At 39.5% G+C, this 22,297-nt stretch overlaps 1 protein-coding gene across 4 annotated transcripts in view; it reads left to right on the top strand.

Moving 5' to 3' along the window:
• NOX4 (NADPH oxidase 4) overlaps window positions 1-22,297 on the top strand; it is a 102,149-nt gene that overhangs the window by 56,047 nt on the left and 23,805 nt on the right. For all 4 annotated transcript variants that reach the window (XM_009102739.4, XM_050979971.1, XM_050979977.1 and 1 more), the window contains one exon: window positions 8,831-8,912. In XM_009102739.4, the coding sequence (XP_009100987.2) occupies window positions 8,831-8,912 (82 nt within the window). The remainder of the gene's footprint in view (window positions 1-8,830; window positions 8,913-22,297) is intronic.

Below are 22,297 nucleotides of genomic sequence, written 5' to 3'. Positions count from 1 at the left end.
ACACTTTGGAGTCATGATAACTATTTCCATGAAGACATCAGCTTAGTGCTCAGCAGCAATAAAGAGAAAAATTATTAGGAGGAGAGTAGAGAATAAAGCCAAGGAGATGACTGTGCAGCTGGTGGGTGTTACTGTGGTGCTACCAGGACTTCAGTCCTGTGTGCAGGTCTGGTCTTCATCACTCAGACATGACACGGCCAGGGTTCAGGAAGGAATGGCAAAGATGATCAAAAGCATGGAAAGGCTTCCAAACATGGGATAACTGACTATGCAGGGACTCTTCAGTCTGAAAAAGATATAACTCAGGGGAATATAGCCACAGTCTGCAAAATCATGCATAATGCTGAAAGAGTAGGTGGGTGGAGCCTGACTGTTCACAGTTTCTGCCAGTATCAGAGTTTTTGGCCATCAAACACAGTCAGTAAGATTTCAGAGCAAACATAAGGTGATGAATCTTCATGTAGTAGGTGAGAAACACATGGAACTCCTTGTCAAAGAGTGTGGAATGGATTAGGTTTATGTGGGGACTGGGCAAGTACATTAAAAAGAAGTCTAAGAATTTCTTATTAGACAAACCACCTTAGACTCAGGAGATGCACTGACATAGAAAAGCTCGAAAGCAGAAGGGTCTTACCCTGTGATCATTCTTCCATGTGTCCACAAATAAATCCAGATATTAGAGTAGGGGGGCCTTAGTGTGAATCAGTACAGCCTGATGAATTGTGCCTTTGCTGAGCCTTTTAGAGTCAAACACTCTGGAGATGTGCAGAGCTGGATAGTATAGCAGTAATTGCACATCTGGATAGTAGCTCCATTTCAGTGTTAGAAAGTTCCATGTAGCTTTTGGAAGGTTGGGCTTTCTCCAGTTTCTGTATCAGATTACAAGTTACAAAGAGGGAACCAGTTAAATCCCCCTGCTTTGCATAGTTTGAGTATATTTTTTTCCTTTTTCTATGAAATAAGGACTTTTTAGAACAAGTGTCACTACATTATCTTAAAGCCCAAAAGGCTATACTGGTGCCTAATCATTTCTTCTGGCTTGTGAAAGAGGAAAGTACAGCACTAGTGAAGGAAATGATAGTTGAGCCTCCCTGCATTTGCTCTTGGGGAATTCAAAAAGCAAAGTATAGCCCTTCATGGCTAAAGGCAGCAATGACAGAATGCAGTGCTATAAAAAAATTGCATAAATAAGTTTTCCTTCAGAGCATGTATTTATAAAAGTATTTTTTAAAGTTGAGGTTCTGTGTTTTTTAGAAACTGTGTTTTACTATTGCACTTTGCAAGAGCTGAGCTGTGGAATGAGCTTTACTGTCATGAGAGAAAGAGTCTTCAAGTATAGTAAGTATCTATCTCTAAAAAATGTTCCTTGACTAAAGTTCCTTGATTATTTAGAACTTCAGCAGTTGGCTAATTCCCAGCTCCACTAGGGAGTTGCTGTGTAGCCTTCAGAAGGATTTCTAATTCAGTATTCAGCATCAAGACTGCTTGACTTTGGTGTTGTGTTTGCTTCCCTTCCCTGGCTGTCTGGGAAACCCAGGTCTGGCAGTGGAGCTAACAGGCACTCTGGGTCACTCAGTGATGTTTTGTCAGGTCAGTCGTACAAGATGCAGTCTAAATATGGTCCTCCAAATCTCTCCTCCCTCTTTTGAAACAATACAAGTGATGCTTTTTCCTTCCCATCATTCATCTTCTAACCTTTTAAGGTTCCTGGGACAAGAACTGCCTTTTGCTCTGTTTCCTCATTGGCTGATACATGGCCATATATACCTAAATCATGCAAGATGTGTGATTATAGTGTAAGTGAGGGAGATCTAGTTAGAAATAAATCTGTCCAAGCTAATTTTGATGTGGCAGTTGGGACAAATTTAAGGACACAAGAAAGCACCTAGAATTCCATCTGGGAGAGGATTTGCTGATGATGGAATTGGGGAGGGAGAATGATTTTGAACTGGTAGGTACACAGCTAAAGAAAAGAGAAGGAGCTTTTTAGGGTGCAAAGGCAGGTTAGGAGGGAAAGCAGGGCGTACACAGACTTTCTTTAAAGAAAGCAGAACTATTTTGCAGGTCCAGAGTGACTAGGAGTTCACTGCAGATCTATGATTAGTTGAATTCCTATTTCCCCCCCTCTGCTTGTAAACTAAAGTCCTGTAAAACGAAATGTTGAAAGGAAGGATGATCAATTTATTCATCTACCTTAGAAAATGAAGAGTCCACTTGCCTTTCTGTAAAGGCTTCTCTATTTCCCTTAAATAAATATAAAGAGAAAAGGGTTTATATATAGTTTTCAACCTCCTGGGTTTTCACTGGTTTTCAGGGTTTTTCAGTAACTCGGTAAATAATGACACTAATTAGTCTTTCAGACAACTGATCAGGAGGGAAGGAAAGGGTGATGAAAAATAGGAGAATTAAACTCTGTGAGGTTTAATGGACTGAGAATCATAGACGTTCAATCTGGTCAAAAAGCCTGTCTCTATCAGCAAAATATGTATGTTTCAGGGAAATTTCAAGGCTGATGATGTAATCATTTTGGAACCTTTTGATCATAAGCATTAACTCATCATCTTTTTTTTCCTCCTCTTTTAATCTGATGGAGGATATTTGTAGCACTGACTCTTCAAGAGGAGAGGAGTGATAACTCCTTAATTTCAGGAACTTGGGCATTAATAAGCCACAGGTCAAACTAAAATATCAGACATTTCATTTTTATGCCATCTTGTTGCTCATCATCGTTTTATAGCCCTTAACTGGCAAAGACTTCTTCCTAATTGCCTTTTTATTTTTACAAGGCACTGCAGAACTACTTATGACAGCATTTCCAAATTTACGGAGCTTGAAAACAAGTCGTATTAGTGGATCTCAAATCCTATTAAATATCATCAGCACTTTTAAGAAAGCTGACTTCTTTTAAAATTTATTTTGTTTTAATTACTGCAATATATTATTTGTTACATGGAAGGTGTTCAGAGCACTGTGCATTTTGTATAAAACTAGGCAGATTTTTTAGTTTGAAATTGCAGGACTTACGAGTGTCCTTGTGGTGAAGGGTGGAACTGATATTTGTTTCTCAGTGAATGCAGAAGAGGTAATTACAGAAATGTGACTACAAAATATTCAAATGTAGAACAGTGCCACTATGGATAGACCATTTGGTGGTCTGATGAAGCTGTTCTGTTCTCCCACTCGTTGATTTCTCATCAATCCACGTTGATTTCTCATCATGTTTCTTATTGACCTAATTAAAAAAAAAAAAATCCAAAAACCTGGTATTAATGAAATCCTTATCCTGTTAAGCCAATTTGCATCAGTGTTACAGTGTTCTTAGTTGAGTTGATTGTATGCAACTCAGCCTTTTTTTATTAATGGTTCAGAAAATCGTCTGAAGGTGCTGGGTGAAAGGTGGTTGGGATAAACAACCCAGTAATGTCTCTGACTTCAGGTATACAGTGCAGTGACCTCATAGCTTTATACCCATCAAACTCTGAAGGAGCAGGGATTTGATTTTTCAAGACCCTTGGAATTCAGCAGAGTGAAATCACAATGAAAGTGATTTTGCTGTTGTCTTCTGTAAGATATTTTGTAACAAGAAGAAGTGAGAAAAGACAACCACAAGACCTGACTTTTAAAGTCAAACCTTACACAACTGCAGTGTGTGACTTTTGGCATAATTTTTGAAGTGCTAAAGCAATAAGAGCTTCAGGGACGCGACAGCTTTGAAAAACAAGGCCAGTGCTCATTGTGCCACAGCATGTTTCTGTCTACAGAATGTGAAGAATAATGTGTTTTAACTCACAGGGACCTTCTATAGAAATTATTTTTCTCCACTATGAGAAGCCCCAGATATTAAAATACTGCAAAAATTTCCTTTTTCTCTCTTTCCACTTCTGTAGTAGTGTATCCTGGAAGAAGGAAACTTGACTGTGTAACCAGTTTGAGTGACCTTCAGACCATATGCCCATTCCTGCTCTAATTTTCCTGACATTACTGTCAACTCACCATACTGAGCACAACCCCATTCTGTTTGAGAACAAATATGGCATTAATCTAAATATTTTAAAGGGAAATTTTCTCTTGAAATGCATCCATCTGTCCTTGTAGATTAACTGGCTTGGTGTAACATGTATTACCATAAAGATGGTAAGGGTATTTAAAACTGAGGTTCCAGTAGCTGACTTGTGAATATGTTATGCTTGGGAGGGAGAGCAAAAGGTAGAATGGAGAGAAGAAAACTTAGATAAAAGACAGGGAAGAAAGGTGTATAAATATATAGGATAGGTTAAATCCATAAAGACTTCAATGGCAAACTCTCTTCTTTGTAGTCTGCAGCCTTCCTGATTTAGGAGGACAGGGCATAAGACTATGTTATTACAACCAGTGTCCAGTCATCACAGGTAACTCATTATGCTACATGTTTAGCTAAACATGTATAATGTCTCAATGAGACTGTCTAAATTTAACTGAGGACTTCTCACTGATAAAGGATTTGGAAGGAACTCTCAAGATTTGGAACTGTGCACTCAAAATGAAAGCCAGGAGACAGTTGAGGCACTCACCATATTGAAAACATAATTTTGAGCGTAAGATGTGACTGTGCAACCCTTCTTGATGTCTCTGAGAACTTTGTCCTGTAGGCAGACTTATGGGACCAGTGAGTCAGGCTGCAGTGACACACACAGCAGAGCTACAAAACAATCAGTGGTATAGCTGATCTCAGAACAATGTGAACAGTCCTGTCGCTAGTACAGACTTTAAGTCATGCAAATTGTATTAATAGAATGAGGAGCAGAGAAGGTAATTGCCAGTTTTCAGAAGTAAGCAACCTCACTAAGTAAAAGTTTTTTTTTTTTTATTTTAATGAATCAGACCAACACCTAGACAAAAGCATCACTGGAAAAAGGACTCAATTTTGGAAGAAAGCTCTCTAAAATTATCTGAGTAATGAAAAGATTGTGACTTGTTTTAGTTCTATTGGTCAACTACTGATTGCAAATCAAAATAATGTAAAAATATTCTAATTATTGGTTTCATTAATTCTCAAGTCTTTCATTTGTTGTTGCAGCATGAATTAGAGCAAGGTCTTAGGTATCTGAAAAAATTCCTCCCCCTTTGGGAAGCTATCGTTGTGTTTTTCTTGTGAATTGAAAAGCCTTCCCTTGTAAAGCATTAGTCTTCTCATATTTACTTTTGTAGGAGCACCAAAAGTACCTGTGCTGTCAGTAGCTGCCAAGGCTCTTGTCACCTCCCTCATCACCTTGATGGATGGTCCTTAAAGGCAGTAATGTCATTTGTGCTAGAGTGACTTTGGTGCTAGGCACATATTAGTGTAATAGGAGAATGTCGTAGAGCTGGAAAGTGACATGTGTACACAATGGTCCCATGGGACAGTTCGGTCCTAAAGATTCCTGCATGCACAGGACATGGAGGTTAATGTGCTGGGAGAAGTTGTAGAATAGATTTGAGATGAGGTGCAACACTACCATGTAGTGCAAGTGTTACTGTGGTGTCCTGGTTTCAGCTGGAGTAGAGTCACTTTTCATAGTAACAGTTGGTACAGGGCTGTGTTTTGGATTTAGGATGAGAATAATGTTGATCACACCCTGATGTTTTAGTTGTTGCCAAGTAGTCTTTATGCTAAGACCAGTAGTTTTCATCTTTCCATGCCCTGCCTGATCTGGCTGTGTCCCTCCCAACTCCTTATGCCTTTCAGAGAAGGCTGGAAAGCATAAGGAGTTGGGAGGGACACAGCCAGATCAGCTGACCCCAGCTAATCATAGGGAAGAGAATATCATAGGGATATTCTATAGAATATGGCACTGTGTTCAGTGCATAAACTATGAGGAAAGCTGGCCAGGAGCCACTGCTCAGGAACTGGCTGGGCACTGGCTGGCAAGTGTGAGCCAATTGCATTGTGCATCACTTGTTTTGTATATTCTAATTATTTTTATTATTATCGCCATGATTATAATTTCTTCTCTTGTCTGTCCTAATAAACTGTCTTTGTCTCAACCTATGAGTTTTCTTGCTTTTACTCCTCTCATTCTCTCCCCCATCCCACCATGGGGGGAGTGAGCAAGCAGCTGTGTGGGCCTTGGTTGCTGTCTGAGGTTAAACCACGCCACATGGAAAAATGAGTAAAGTCATATGGTGAAAAGAAAATACATCTGCCTGGGAAATTTGCCATAGCGTGGGGGGAGTAAAAAAGTTGACTTTAGCTAAAACAAGATCTAGTAGGAAAACTGTTCAGGCCAATTTCAGATGCCATAACTTGGCTGGTTTTGCTCCAGTACTGGCCAGCCCTGTTACATTACTATTCAAAATATTTTCAAGATCACTGCTTGCTGAATTGAGTCCTGGAGTGCAGCCAGGTGGCCTTGATCAATGTGAAAGGGCAGCAGCACAAGAGTAAGTCACAGCGTAGGAGATAGAGGTGGAATATGGCACTCTGCTTGCGTGATATCCATCTCAGACAGAACAATGGGTTCGATATACCTGCACACTCACCGAGATGTGTTTTGTCTCTCCCAGAGAGTCACAGATCCTTACCAAGATCTGAGAAACCTGCTTCACTCACCTGCCTGAAATGTGGTGTTGTGCAGCATTGAACTGAGTAAGAACATGTCTCACATCCATGTTTGACACCGCTGTCACACCTGGTTACAGGCCCTCAGAAACAAATCAGCCTTGCCATGCAAAGACAGAGCCTTAATCGTGGTGTCTCGCCCCATGTTCTAGAGATCAAAATCCTCAAGCCATGGAAAGAAGTGCTGTCACTCAGTGTTTGTCACTGTAAACTTCTCCCATTCCTCCACCAGGCACACACAGAGGCTGTTGTTTGAATGGAGGCTTTTGTAAAGGATGCCTGGAAATGCATTGGAAGCTTGGGTTATGTGGGGAGATTACTGGAGCAGGGGTGGAAGTTAAGGTGCTGGCTCTGAAACATGAGGGGATATTTTGCATTGGTGAAAACTTTCTGTAGCCTTTCAGTTCTTGTCCATTGGCTTTTGGAGATGGTAATGTATCATCTCTAAGGATGTAATGATAGGATGTAATAGGGCATGTGTGTGTACAGCCTATTGCCATGTACCAGAAGACTGAAAGAAAAGCAAATTTCTCCATCATCCTAAAATTTCAAGGTCAAGAAGTAGCATAGTGGCAAGCTTTTCCTCAATACAGTGAGCAGGCTGTTTTCTGAAAGGTACTCATTGGATTTAACTTCCATCTTTACAGTATTGCATTTATTGAATTAATTTTGTTGGCCACATCTGCTCTTTGTCCTAGTTAGCTACAGGAAGACTAATTTACGTTTTGAAGATGTGAGAAGAATTTTGGAGGTAGGAGTGTTTATTTCTTTGAGAATTGAATATGAAGAGGTGTACAAATAAAGGAACAAAGATAAGCCCTTCTTTCTTCATTGGAAGATCCTGGTATCTTATCCAACATGTTTGCAATACATCTTAGCCAGCTGAGAAAAGAGTCAGGTGTGAGACAGCTGACCTTTAAAACTGAGGCCTTAACAAGAGAGTTTTCCTTCTGAACTAACTGTGCTTTTTTCAAGGTATTACAACTTTATGAAGTATGGTCTGGATGGGCTTCTTTCACTTTAGAGGCTACATAGCAGAATTGTATCCAAATTAATGGGGTTTAGTTTTGATGACAGAATATTGCATAAAACTAAATGGTTTTTTGTCTTGCAATTTTCTTATTCATAAACTTGGTGTTAGAGGATATTTTAAGACACATAGGAATCTGAGAGGAGGAGGACTATACTTAGCCTCAGGTTCAGTTTCCAGAATGAAAACTTTCATGGAAGAGAGTTAGTTTGGAGAAATCTATGGTACAGCTGCCACACAGGCCAAAGGCTGCAAACTGTGGTTTAGCAAAGGAAGGATAATACCTGTAGCTGAGGACTTCCAGCCACAGTTATAAAGTATTGAAGGAAGGGTAGGAGGTGGAAAGGGCATTGATTCTGTGTCACTGTAGGACAGATTAAAGTTGTGGGTGATGGAAGGAAAGAAGGAAACAGGGCACGTCCAATGCTATGGAGAGCTACTAAAGGAATTTGATCTGGGTGGGAAATCCCATTCTATCCCTGAATCTGAGTATCATGTGAATTTTGAGGAGGTTTCCGTCTTTCACAACTGAGAAATCTGGACTGATAGAAGGCCCTACAGATCCCACTTGACTTACTGTGTCTAACCACCTCTAGAGAAAAGCATGAGAGAAAGGCAGCTACACTAACTACAACCACCCCTTCATTTGGTGGTCAGTGAAATTAAATTACGAAAGCTTTACCTTCTGCAGAAAATCCTATCATGCAGTTTTTGAAATAGCTAATAATGACAAAAAAGCAATCCAGTCTTCCAACCATCCTTGAAAACATCAAGTCAGTTACTGAAGTATTTGTACTGCAGTTTAATTTATATGAAATAATTAAACTGTGTTAGTTTTGACTACTGTGTTCCTTGAGTGACTGGTGGATTCTTGGGGGCTCCCCCTTTCTGTTTAGACTAGGCTCTTCAAGGCAGGGACGGTTTATGGCTGGCTGTGCAGGATACCCAGAAGACCTCTGTGCAGACCTTAGAAACTTATAGGCACTACTAGAATTGAGTATTGGATGAAGAAAAAAGCATTTTAAAATATTAGAAGGTTTTACAGGAAACAGTGATTTTTAGTCCCTTTATGCTTAGTTTTGTCCTCTGCTAAATATTTCTGGAGAAGAGAATTCACTGATATTACTGCTTGCTTACTCGTGGCCTGAACATATAATGCAGAGTCACAGTCTGGGTTTGTTTTTTTTTCTTTTCTTCCTTTTTGTTTTTCTTTGTCCTGACAGAAAGATTTCGGGATTTACTGCTTCTGCATTCAAATCAAGATACAGAGATTCTACCCATCTTTCAGCAGAGACGCTATCCCAAGTAAGTAAGATTGCCTTCTTGGGAGAAATAAAATCTTTATCTATTTGCAGCGAGGGAGATTAAAGCATTTATAGCACTGTACATGCTTTTGGTGCAGAATCCTTAGACGGAGCTGTCGGGGAGCCACGCTAGCACTGATCTCTGCAGTCTTTTGACTGGTGTCGAGGAGAAGCAGACACGCATTGCAAGCACGCTCAGCTGTCGGTGGGGGAGGTGGTGGTGGTGGTGGAGCACAGATGTTGAGTTGCCTGGATCAGTCTGATGGAGTTTGTTTCTCTGTTGACACAGGTAGAGGTTTTATCAGGCTAATTCCCATTCTTGTCTTCTGGGATTCCATCACTGATGGTGACAGATTCCCTTGAATTTTAACAGGCTTTCCCCTGAAAGCTTGCAAACACTGAGAAACATTTTTTTTCTGCCTTTTTTAGGGGTATATGTTTGCCTGTATCCCTAAAGGGATTGAAAGAGCAGTGTTGAGTGTTAAGGAGGTCTTGAATGTATTGTGTATCCGGGACAATACCTCTTCTTTTTCCAAGTGACATACCTGAGTGAAGCAATATTTGCTATTTTATCAACTAGAAGTAACAGTCAGTTTCAGCTTGAACAGACGCAGTGATGGGGAAAGAAGAAGAAATAGTCCTCACATTAACCCTGACCAGAATGCGCAATGAAAGAATGCTAGTGCAGGGTGGATAGAAGGTGGAGATGGAAAAAAGAATGTATGTAGACAGTCCTTCAATGATGGTGGAAGCAAGCACAGTTATTTATTTTAGTTATTATTGTTAGGAGGTTTCTGAAATAGATAAGAAGTCAGTGAAGCTAAGTGTCAAATCTCTTTAAATCTGATGATACAAATTTTTTTTAAGAACAGGCAGTTAGAGAGGCTTAGTGCTGAAAGCCAGTCACCTCCTCTCTGTGAGTACCTGAAAATAAAACCACTCAAGGATGAAATCCTGATTCTGAAAATGACAAAGTTTTTCTTTGACTTCAGGGGAGACACAGTTTTGTCACCCTAAATTTCTGGTTTGCATTGTCCACTATATTACTGGAATACTGTGGAGGTACAATATATTAAATAGTGGAAGGCACCTTATGTGTATGGATTGAGCCGCTTGTTTCGTTAGGACTTCCATGAATTATTACTTTTCTCCTCATCCTTTGGAACCCTGGCAGTACTATGCTTTGTTTGGCTTAGATTATTTCATTTTTGATATGGACACTGTCAGACTGGTCTGAGAAACCAGTTTGTTGTCCTTCCTCAAAGAACAGACTTATCTTTATATAAATCATTCCTAAGATGTTTGACTTTCCATTTCATTACATTCAATTTATTGCTAGCATTCTTGGCAAAAAGTCTACTAACAATATTACATAATGTCAGATTCATGAGCAAATAAGTTGGCTGTTGTCTCCTGACAGAGGATGTGTTCAACTCTTCAAAGATCACTGAGCAAATAGCTTGTATGGAGCTCTGCTGTTTGAAGTTATAGTGGCCTTGCATCTCAAAAAGGATACATGTTTTCAGCCATGTTACTTGGGAAGATTGGCTGATTCCTCTAACATAAAAAAGTCAGCCAAATTTTGGCACCTAACTAAAAATAAGTTTGCATATGTTCTTGAAAGCAATAGATTCTTTTTTATAGCATTATAATTGGTGCAAATTTGCTCACTTGTTACAGAAATTTATCATATATATGATATATACAGCCCATTTAGAAACTGGTTGAACACTTTTGACTTATCCAAATTTCCCCAGGGGCTGTCTTTTGAGCAAGGTACTTGTGTTCAGCAAAGTAGAAAACCTTTGTCTTCATAATATGTTTTGTCTTATTCCCATATCATTTTTTCACCTTTCCTATTCTCATTTTCACTGAAGGGTCAGTTAACAGAAATTAAGGGAGTGAAGAGACAAATCTCCTAAATCAGTGTCCCTTCATGACTTCAGTTGAGCAGTGGCTGGCTGTAGTACATTAGGATCTGAGTAAAAAGACCATTTTAATGAGATGTTGTCACAGGGCACAAACTGGAGCTTGTAATGATTAAAGAAATCTGAAGAATATTGAAGGTTAAAAATAGAAGAGAATTTTTAGTAGTGACTTAGCTGAATAGCTTGACTAAGCAGGGCTTAATTGGTAGAAAGGATAAAAGTTTTCACATATTTAAGAGACAAATGTCCAAAGGAAGGAGATTGGATAGGAGGATGTTCAGAACCATTAAGGATATTCAGAATAATTGCAATAAATATTAAAGGCTAAATGGGCAAATTATAATCCATCAGCTTTGGAAGAAATAGAAACCTTGGTGTTCTTCCCTGAATTATGATCTTGTTAATTTATTACATGAGGACCTGAACCCTTTCCCAGGTAACAGCCAGATAATTTTGGGTGCATGTTGTTCTCAGAGATGTCCATGCACTGGAATGTCTGGAAGAAGTTTTCTAGAATGTGCATAGACATTGAGTGTTCTAGAATATGCTGGATTTTCTGGGGTAGATGTGTCAAAGAAACTTGCTTTGCCCTCCTAGTTGATGGAGAAATGTGTAATATTTTTATTGTCCTTGTGTTTGCCTGAGTTTATTTGGACAGCCTTGGCTTAGCCAAGGAGCCAATACCTGCTCTGGCAAGCAGAGGATCTTACAAAGGTCAAGTCTTATAAAGCTACACAGCACATCACCTTGACTTCTTGATGGACCACTGTGTGCCCACATGGCATCATGAGCACTGGTTCTCCCCGTGGCCTGTGGGCTGGGACACAGAGCTCTGCCAGCTCGTGGGGCAGCACACCCCAGCCAGCCCAGCCTGCAGTGTTTGTCCTCTCACTTTTCTTCAGGGAGTTGCAGAGCAGAAGGAGCTTGGCTCTATCTTATGCTTGTCTCATGGCTAGAGTAAAGTTTTTAATGAAAACATACTGCACTGCAGGTAGTTACATGTTTTGATACCTCAAGTGACTGATGTGGTCCAGGAATCAGATGTGACCAAATCCCCCTTATCTACCCAATCTGGAAACTGACCTGTCCACAAAGAGAAATATTTTGAGGGGAGAACCTGTCTCCTTGCTGACATGAAGCCATTACCATGTCCACAAGGATTTGCATTCCTGAAACTAAGAATAAACCTGCAGCTGTGGGCAGCCAAATGGATTGGGGTGCATAGCTGCATGGGAAAGCCCTCTGCACGCAAAACAAATGACAGACGTATCTGCAGCTCCCTCCTGCTCTCCCTCACTCCACAAGCTTGCTGAAGTCACTGAGGGGAGTTATGCCAACACAGCCAGGTCTGTCAGCAAACCAGACTTTTTCCAACAAATCTTATCCTGACTCCTTACTTTTCTAATGATCTTTATGGCCCCTGTATCTCATAAAAAAAAAACATTAAGGGTTTCACATGTAGCACATTTCTGCAGGAGCTTTTCTTTGTCCACTTTGCTGATGTCATTCCTACATCTTTGTTCCTCAGTTTCACTGATAAAATGCAAGACCTGCTAGAATGCAGCAAAGACTGCACAGGATTGCTCCTGAAGAAGGCACTATGCTCATTAACTTGGCTGCAGGGTCCAGCATGTGATAGGGTGCCTGGTGGTAGCAGGGGCTGAGGTTGCTCTGTGCCTCCCTGCTGACTGCACTCTGCTCCTGACTGCCTGTGCTGTGTGCACAGGGGAAGGATATGCAATTGCCTTGAAGTGCCAGGGAGAAGTGCCTCTTGTAGCTGGGCCTGATAGTGTCAAAAGGAAAAAGCAAACCCAAAAGAACAGAACGATAAGGGAAGTGATAAAAGAAGTTCAAGAGTCAGGAATTAGGTTGATGAGTGAATAAGGCAGGAGAGAGGCTGACATGGCACAAAGCAGTGCTTATAGAGGGATGTGCCAGAAATGCTACTGGCTCTACAGGTTTTTAGCAGCTTTTTATCTGTCTAGAAGTAACTTGATAGTTCAGCCATACTTTATATTTTCAAGTTAGTGCTGGAATCTTCATATAAATAAGTGGGTTTTTTTAGAGGGATTATTTGCTTCTTTTTTTTCCCCTTCAGAAATATTTGCAGTCTTCACTCTTATCTTCTGTGGGTTTGATAAAAAAGTTTTTGGGTGATTCACAGATTTTAAGAACAGAAGGAGGGGTTATGTTCCAGCTAATTTGAGTCCCTTCTTAACATAAGCCATAGAGCATTACTGGTAATCCCTGCAGCAAGTTTTTCATTCAGCCAGAGCAAGAATTTAGAATCAAATTGAGATGTTAAAAACTGGAAAACTCACAAGCCTTTAGATCAGTTTGTTTCAGTTGTCAGTTTCTTCACCTGTGATAAATTTTTTAACTTTGGTTTCCAGTTTCTGCCATCTCACTGTACCATTTTCTGCTGAAGAAGAAAGTCCTGTACCATGGGAAATGGCACCTCTATATGAAAGGGTGCAGATCAGTTTAAAACATAACAGCACTTCTTTATAGTCAAATAGGGAGACAAGCTAAACTCATAAATTTGACTGTATAAGAAATAAATCTTATTGTTTAAATGGAACGACAAAGTCTTGACTTTTGGAGGAAAAAAGTGAACTTAAAACCTATCAGGTATGATGAAATAATATTCCAAATGCATTTACTCTTCATCAGTCAAAAAGTTACAAACCATTCTTTTGCATATGTTATCAGTAAATTAAGGTAGTCTTCTTCTCTATGCACAAAAATGCTGGTAATTTTCACATCATGAAAAATTACAGAAAATACAGTTATTTATATGTATGTATCTTCAAATAATATTTCTGAATGTCATCTTTGAAAAGCTGCTGAGAAGTTTCAGCTCAAACAAAGCTAAATGGTGTTATTCAATTCTCATCAGGGAGAAGTCTAGACAAATAGACGGCAGAAAGTTAGTGCCCTCCCTAAACCATTTTGTCTTCTGGTTCCGAGTTATTTATTTTAATGATAATGGATCTGTGGCAATTTCCTACAGTTTGAGATCTGAGCCAAGAAACAGATAAAATTTCATAAATAATACCTCAGAAATAAAGCTTAGTCTTATATGCAGCTGTCTTGAGAACATTTTTCTTTTTAGAGGAAAATAATTTGTGTCTAACTCAAGAAAGTAGTGAGATGTGGCTGCTGGAAGTGAGGCTTCTCAGTCAGTGCATCCACTGAAATTCCCTTGAATCACAGACTGAAACGAGCATGAGAGCAGCTAGCAGAGCATGGCCTAGAAACCCAGTTCAGTTTGCATTAGAAACAAAGGCAACATGTTCAAGGGGAAAAATAATACCCTATGATTTGGACCCCATGACCATCACTGAGTCTTCATTGCAAAGGCAAAGAGATTTCTAATTTTAAAAAGAGCTGGAGAACTTTTAAGGAGTGGTTTTCTCTTAAGGCTTCCTGTGAAGTGCTTTACAAAAGATATCCTCTTGTTATAGAGGAAAAAACTAAGGCATGGAACTCTGATGTGGGTTGCCAGCATCATCCAGGAACAATTCTCCTTGGGATGAGACCAGAAATAGAAATCAGGTCTTCCACAGTCCTTTCAGTAGTGTGCAGTTGGCTCTCTCATCTGAAATAACATCTATCCTGTTTGCCACTGCAAACACACGTGGCCTGCACATATTGCTGAAATCAGATGGGAAGGTGCCAAATGAAGGAGCCTTTCAGAAGTGCCCACACAAGCACTTTAAATGCTTTGTGTAGCATTGTACATGAAGCATAAAAATTACTGGTTTTGAAATGCTCCAAGATTTATTTCAAAATGCAGGCTAGAAGCAAACTATCTCATCGTCAGTCTGTGTCCTCAGAAACCTGAGTTTCAGAGAATTTTGATGACTTCATTAAAAAAGAGACTTTGATGACTTGATTAAAAAAGAGACCTACTTAAGGAATCTGGAATGACCTTTAAAGGAAATTCAAGCTGTTTGAGAAGAATATTTTAGGAGGTTGGGATTTTGTCTATTTTTTTCTTTTTTCTTTTTAATTTTTTTTTTTTAATCTGGCTTTTTGCAGCAATAACACCTTATTCTGTAAAGTATACAAACCAGTGCAAGGCTGAGCTCTATGGTAATAAAACCTTCATTCTAATTAAAGTCCATTTTCCTGTCATTAGAGGTTTTTACAAAATGGAAGAACAGTATCAATGGGGTAGCTGGTAGATGTTCATTAAAAAGAGCAATCATGTTACAGGAGTAAAAATGCAAGTATTGGATCTAAATTTTTTTTAAACTGAAATGAAAACAGAAAGAAAGAGGACAGTAATTCATACTGTGTATTACATATTTGAGCTCAGATTCTACCAAAAAAAAAAAAATCGTGTGGACCCAATCCAGATAATATCAAATGGGTTCAAATCAGTATCTTGAAATATTAGGACTACAGATTAAACTAAGATATGGGTCATAAATTCCTGAAGACATAGGCTATATTTGTTCAGAGTACCAGTACAGTACTGCAGTAACTTGCAAAATAAAGACACTTTTGTTCTGTTTCCAGTAGCCTTGAGTTCATGTAACAAGAGCACAGAGTGAACCAAACTTACCTGTTCGTTGGTTGTGGCTCATTAGCAGGCATGAACTCTTCCATGAAAAACACTTTGGTAATCCTAGTTGAAAATGGGAAATGGCTGACTGAGAATAAAAGATGATTAAACCTTTCACAACTTTTGGGAGATAAAATCATTGCTTTGTTCAAAGTGAATGGGATAAGACAAATCATTAGAGCTGGTTTTCATTTGGCTATCTGGGAGTATGATCATGGTTCTTGATAAAGCTTGCTGATTAATTGATACATGCATGTCTAGTACTCAACAGCATCATGAGGCTGTGGGGAGTTATCTGCCACCAGATCTCTTGAGGGATGTTTTTTTTAAAACAACTCAAACACAAGTTATAGTAGTTTGATGCTGAATGTATTAGTGAGGTTCTTTGATTCATTATGTAAGAGAGTTAAAATGATCCCTTCCGCCCTTATATCCAATTTTATCATAGTTTTAAAAATAATGGATTATGTTAGTTTAAAAAAAGTAGTTTCACAATTACCATAGTTACAGCAATCCAAGCACCAGGCTCTGGAAAAGAAGAGAAACAAGTGCTAAGGAGTTTTGCTTGTTGACAGTAGTAATTTCCTCCTGGATACAGCAGTCCTGTGCAACCTGCTCCATGAAGTGGTTGAACTTGGTCACCTCCAGAGGTCCCATCCAACTCCAGCCACTCTGTGGTTCCATGTGACTCTGAGTAAAAGGGGACAGCATCATTCATTCACTCCTATACACCTACCTGCACATTAGCATTTTTATTTTTGGCCCCATTCTTTCAGTGAGGGCCCCCAAGGCTGTTTCCTTTCATATAAACTGTTAAAGGAGGCAACATCTTTGATTGGTGTTTTGTTAGTAAGCTTGGTGGAAAAGGGAGAAAAGAAAGATTCCAGCTATAATAAGGGTCAAAATGGACTATATTATGCCCCTAAACATTTGGAGGAAAAAGAAAAAGCTGCCTGCCATGTTATCCTTTGTGTTTCATGTTAGACATAAGCCATAAATGTACTTCCTGGTCTTTAACAATGGTAGCAATTTATCGTCACTCTTTGCAGTTCTGGCCATTTGCCAAATAGGTTTGAAGGTGCAGGTAAAGTGTCAGATAAGCATTTCATGCATATCACAAGTGTCTCTTCATGCTTTAACACTGCAGGGGAGAGGAAAAGCACAAACGTTCAAGACAAAGGAGACTGTTAGTGTTCTAGTTTTGCATAAAATGGGCAAAGATGGCTTGTTCTTTTCAGAACATGAGCCTGGGTTTAAGTTTTAGTATCCTTTTTGTGCATGTCGCTGATGGAGTGGTTTAATTCTGAGTGCCAGGCTCTTTAATGTATATGTGATGGAAACACTTCATATTTCTTTTCCATGAAACATGTTGGCTTTTAAATTCTTGGTGATAATCAGAGGTAGCAAAAGGCCCATGTTGATCTAACAGCCATTCCCTGTCTCTTCAGAGAAATATATGGGAAACCTGGGCTGTAGGATGCCAAGAGGACCACCTGAATTGAGCATCCCGAAATATACATGTCAGCCCCACTTCATGGAGGAAGCTGTCTCAACATCGGGGCTAGAGCTTAGCTCAGAACTATGAAGTTGTAGAAATTGGCAGTGGTGGAAAAGCTGTCTCATCCTATAGTATATTATTGTAGATGTTAAGTATCCTCAGTCATGAGGATAGGAGTTGGATGCTGGTTGATAGTACTCCGTGGGCCAAGCCTAGCCCCAAGGAAACTTCTTCTGTGACCTTGTCAAGTGGTTTGAAAGAATCAGAAGTGCTTTGGAATGGCCAGACAGCTAGCAGCTGGAAAACATTGCTAGCAGCTGCAGGACTGCAACAGTCCGTGATATTAGCTGCCAAATCCTTTCTGATTGTTGCCTAATCAGCTGGCTGAGGCTGCTGACAAACAGAGTTGGAGACTAAAGTAGATAAGTCCAAACACAAAAGCTGTTTGAATAGAAGATATGTACTGATTTGTTGGATGTTGAAGATAAATTTGGGGATATTCAGAGTTCCTGGTTGTTGTTTTTTAATAGAAGAATCTTGTGGGCTACAAGTTTGCAGGAAATTATTAGTCCAAGCATCTGCACCTAACATGAGGCGTCACGTGTGTCAAGCGAGGTGATTAATGGTGCGTTTCTGTTGTATCAAGAATGTGGTGACATTTTTTCTTCTCTTAAAGCAGTGAGAGAAGGTGTATTATAGGCATCAACCAGAAAGAAAATATATGAAAATAATTTGCTTTAGAGCCTAATAACTTTGATATAATACTTTGTTTTATGTCTTAATTATCCATTGCTGTCAAGGGATCTTTATAAAACAAGGTTTAAATTAAATTTGTGTAGGGTTGAAAGTCATGTAGAATCAAACTCTCATTAAAATCAAACATTTAAAACTTTTTCATTCCCCTGGGAGCTTCTATAAAGCAAAATTGCTGCCTACTCCAAAACCCCCACAGCATTAGGGTCAGTACTCTTACCTCAGGTCTGCTTCACCAGTATGAAAATGACAGCCTATATTACAGGTGTTCTCTGTGTTCTCTCTGGTTTCAAAAAATACTCCAAAGTGTCTTATGAAAGCCAAATGCCTGAGAGTTTCCAAGGTCTTGTTTTCCCTTTGATGGTGCATCATGATGTTACATAAGGATATTATAGCTTTGTATTTCCACTCCCTGTGTACTGTCTTCAAGATTAAAATAGGTTTTCTAGGTACATTAGTGCTGGTGATTTCCAATATTCTTCAGGTTTAATTAGTTCCTCTTTTAGACAAATCACCTGAACAGATTGAATATTTTTATTATATTGAACCAGTTCTGAAACTCTTACAATAGATTAAATTTTTCTTTTACTTGTGTGGAGAGCTGAAGTTTCCTAAATAATATTTGAAATGCAGATGTGCATTTATAGTGATAGCTTCAAATGCATCCCTTCTCAAATGACTTTCAAAAGCTACTTCTACTTTTTTTTCCTGTGCCTTATTTCCTAATGTTGTTAGGGAAAATACAGCAATGGAAGTGGCTGTTAGCAATTTTCCATCACGCGCTACTCTTTTACCACAACAGCAAAGAAATGGTGGCAGAACTGAGCCATCCATTTTCCTGTGCTCCAACTAGGACAAGGTAAATCATGTAGATGTAATGTTATCTTGTAATGGAGTTACAAACCTGATGTTCTGGCTGTTTGGGCATCGTGAAGATGAAACTCTGTGATCCTAATAGTACACCAAGAGTATCTCCTGCCACTGCAGTTTTCAAGGGAACCATCTCTAGGATTTCAGCACGTCACTCCATGAGTAAGAGTTTGAAGTGCGTTGGAGAGATCCCACTCACTTTCCTCAAATCTAGGAAAGTGGCACTTTATTCAAGCTGGTATAAGGTAAACTCTGGAGTGGTGAACTGAACCCAGGCTTTCCATAAAGTTTTAGTATAAACTGGAAGAAAGACTAGAAAGTACCAAAATCTATTTATTAGGGTGATGCAGTGAGCAATTCATTGTCTGTGCCAGTGTTTCTGAGTGCTGCTGTCCTGAAGGATCACTGGTGGTCTGTAACCAGTGCAATAGTCATTGGTTACATATTTAAGTTATGCCAGAGTGAAATGCTGTGCTGCTTTCCATCCAGAAAGAGTAGACTTTCTGTGAAGGGCAGGTGTTACATGCCAGCCCCTCTGTCAGCCCTGTTTTGTTTCAAGGAGACAATGTGAAATTCTGCATCAACTCACATATTTCAGACATGGCTGCTGAACTGAAGCAAAAGGAAAAAAAAACTGTAATATAGTTTGTTTTCTGAATAGTGGGAAGGGAAGGGAAGGGAGGGGAAGGGAAGGGAAGGGAAGGGAAGGGAAGGGAAGGGAAGGGAAGGGAAGGGAAGGGAAGGGAAGGGAAGGGAAGGGAAGGGAAGGGAAGGGAAGGGAGGGAAGGGAAGGGAAGGGAAGGGAAGGGAAGGGAAGGGAAGGGAAGGGAAGGGAAGGGAAGGGAAGGGAAGGGAAGGGAAGGGAAGGGAAGGTGTAACTTTCTGTTTTGTGCACAGTCCGTACTTGACATGGAGAAAGATTCCTTATTTCAAAAGAGCAGGTTTACCCTGTGGGATCAGCAGAGCAAAATGTAATGAGCTTGTTCAGTGACACAGGCTGTAATGAGAGCCTCTGGGCACTGCTCTTCTGTGACAGGCAAGCCGTGTTGGTATTGATGGACAACCTCATCTCCCTCTGTTTTGTACTGGGAAGGAGGGTTGAGGGAATGTCTTGTTCATTTATTTCCAAATTGCTGTGTCCTGATGAGAAAACAGGCTGAGTTCAGCATCTGCAAGTCTTCTTTCACACATGGTTCCATTAGCATTTGAACATCTTAATTCCAAGATCTATGTGCAGCAGAATGGTTGTCCCTGGAGCTCAGCCCCTGCTTCTCTCTTTTCACAGTCAGCAGAAGCTGAGATGGGAACTTTCCTAGCTTTCACTGCTCCATCTGTAGCTGTGCCTCGCTGTCTGAGAGCATAGTTAGTGTGCATCTGTATATATTCTGCCTTTCTGTTGTTAGATGGCAGTAACTGGATATGTAATGGTTGATGGTTAACTTCTTTTATTGATGCATATTTGCACTACAGTTAAGGAATCCACTTTAAAGAAGCCATGAAAACAGGAGCTATCAAAATTTGATCTGTCTCTGTCAAGTAATTTGGTAGTAAAATAGAGCAGGTTGGCTGCAGGCAGCTCTAAAGAGCACCACTTGAATTTAAGAAATCCATTTATGTCTGCATTGGCTATTCCAACTGTTTGTGGTTGGAGGCACCCCCCTCACCAGTTTAACTTTATTTTTAGTTATTTGGCCCTGCACTCAGATTCTGGCACCAGTGAATAGCATGTGCACCATGTAGAAATGTTTTGGCAATTATGATCCAATTAGGTTTAGCTTGTTCCTTGTTCAATCCTTCTTACGATATCCAGCAAGAAGACTCGTGACTGAGATATTTAGCATCTATTATTAACTAAAAATATCTCAATTTTGCAGAGTCTGGGGTCTGTTTATCTCTGTACTGAAGGTTCCTCGAAGAATGAAATTTCAAGGGAAATTGTCATTAAAACTGCTTCACAGAAAAATATAAATGAAAAGTCATTCTAAGTCATGTATGGTTTTATTGTTATTGGGTCACTTGTGTTAAAACCCCCCCGGGTGCTCAGGTGTTTGAACACTGTCATCTAAGGTTAGCTAAACTGGTGAAATAGGATTAACAAGGAGATGACAAGGATGGTGGCTTTATCCACAGTCATCTTTACCCTTTCTTTAATTTGTTTGCCTTGGCAAAGCTTCTCCAGTGAGACATGAAGCTGTTGCTTACCCTTTTTTAAACTGTTAGGTCACATCTGAAGATAAAAGCCATCAGTTGGACAGATGGAAACCATAAAACAACAAACATCTAGAAACCCTCTTTTGTGTAATGTTGTATTCCTTTCCTTTTGCTTGCTCATTAAAGGTTGTGATCCATTTATTGATGAAATTTATGACCACCATTACAGGATATTTATGGGCCTCACAAACTTTTAATGAAGTCATTTTTGCAGTACTTGTTTCTGTCTGAGAAATGCAACTATTTCTGTCTAACAGGTAGATACTGTCACAGTGTCAAGCTGACTTGCCAAGGTTCTCCTAAGAAGGTATGACAGAGACTGGGTCGATCCCAGCACAGCACCTAAGCTGCTGCATTCCTCCTTCCTCTTTTTGCTCTTTGTGAAGTTCCTGCATCAAGGGGGAAGTACCTTTTGGTCAGGGATCTTTAGGCACTTTCACAGTAGTTGGACTGATGTTAGAAACATTCAGTGGTGTGTTAGCAAATGGTTGATATATGCAACCATTAGGAAAAACACTAATGCAGTTTTCAGAATCTCAGAGGAACAACCAGAAAGTATTCACCTGTCTGTCCAATTTTACCTTTACAATTTGTTTAAAATACAGCTGTTAAGGGAGTCCTTAAACAGAAGCAAATTAGGTGATATGTAGAACACCTAAATCACTGATCACAGCTGATGGATAAAGAGTGAGGTCTTACTAGAATGAGGTTTAGTAGATACACAGAACCCAGAGGGCTGGAATTTCATCCAGTTTGTACTACCCATGTCCTATTGTCTACCTGCAGTCACAGGCACCATAACGTGATAAACAGCAAAAAAAGCTGTTCCACTAAAGCTAATCTACTTTTATAGTGTATTTCTGCCTGATAATACACCTTTTACTGCTGCAGAACTAAATTCTGATATAATGTAGTTCAGTGGCATTTTTGCCATTTGTTTTGTACTGGAATCAGATTTTTTCAATAGAGAATTCAGCAAAGTATTATCTAGATAAGAATACAGCACAGTGTATTAAATGAAGAAAAAGTCAATGTTGACAAGTGGGAAGCAGCAAATAGTTCTTAAGCAGAGAGCTTTAAAATGAGTAAGGTATCAAATTGGGAGCAATTCATCTTGGGATGTGTTCTTTCAATAAATCAAATAATGATAAGAAGGGAGATGTAAACACCAAGTTAATTAAATCCTTGGATGATATTGGACCAGGGAGGATAGTGTATATCAGAGCTGATGGAATGAAATTTCTGAATCATCTGGCAAATTTTAGGAGATGGATGGAAGAAAAGGAAGATGAGTTGCAATAGGCAGAAATGTCAGACAGTTCATCAAAATAGAAATTGTTGAATTAGACTGACATGGGGTGGGGAAACTGTTAGGGTCATACTTTATAACAGCCTTTTGTCTGTGTGTAATAAAGTGTGGAATGTGTGAATCATAGACTCTTTAAGGTGTGAAGAAAACCTCCAAGATTATTGAGTCCAACCTGTGACCAAACGTCATTAAGTCAACTAAACCGTTTCACTGATGTAGTGCCTTGTACATTCATTTCTTGAAC

The sequence above is a fragment of the Serinus canaria genome, chromosome 1 (assembly GCF_022539315.1).
Source record: "Serinus canaria isolate serCan28SL12 chromosome 1, serCan2020, whole genome shotgun sequence".
NCBI classification, from domain to species: Eukaryota; Metazoa; Chordata; class Aves; order Passeriformes; family Fringillidae; genus Serinus; species Serinus canaria.
This window is presented reverse-complemented; position numbering and strand designations above follow the sequence as displayed.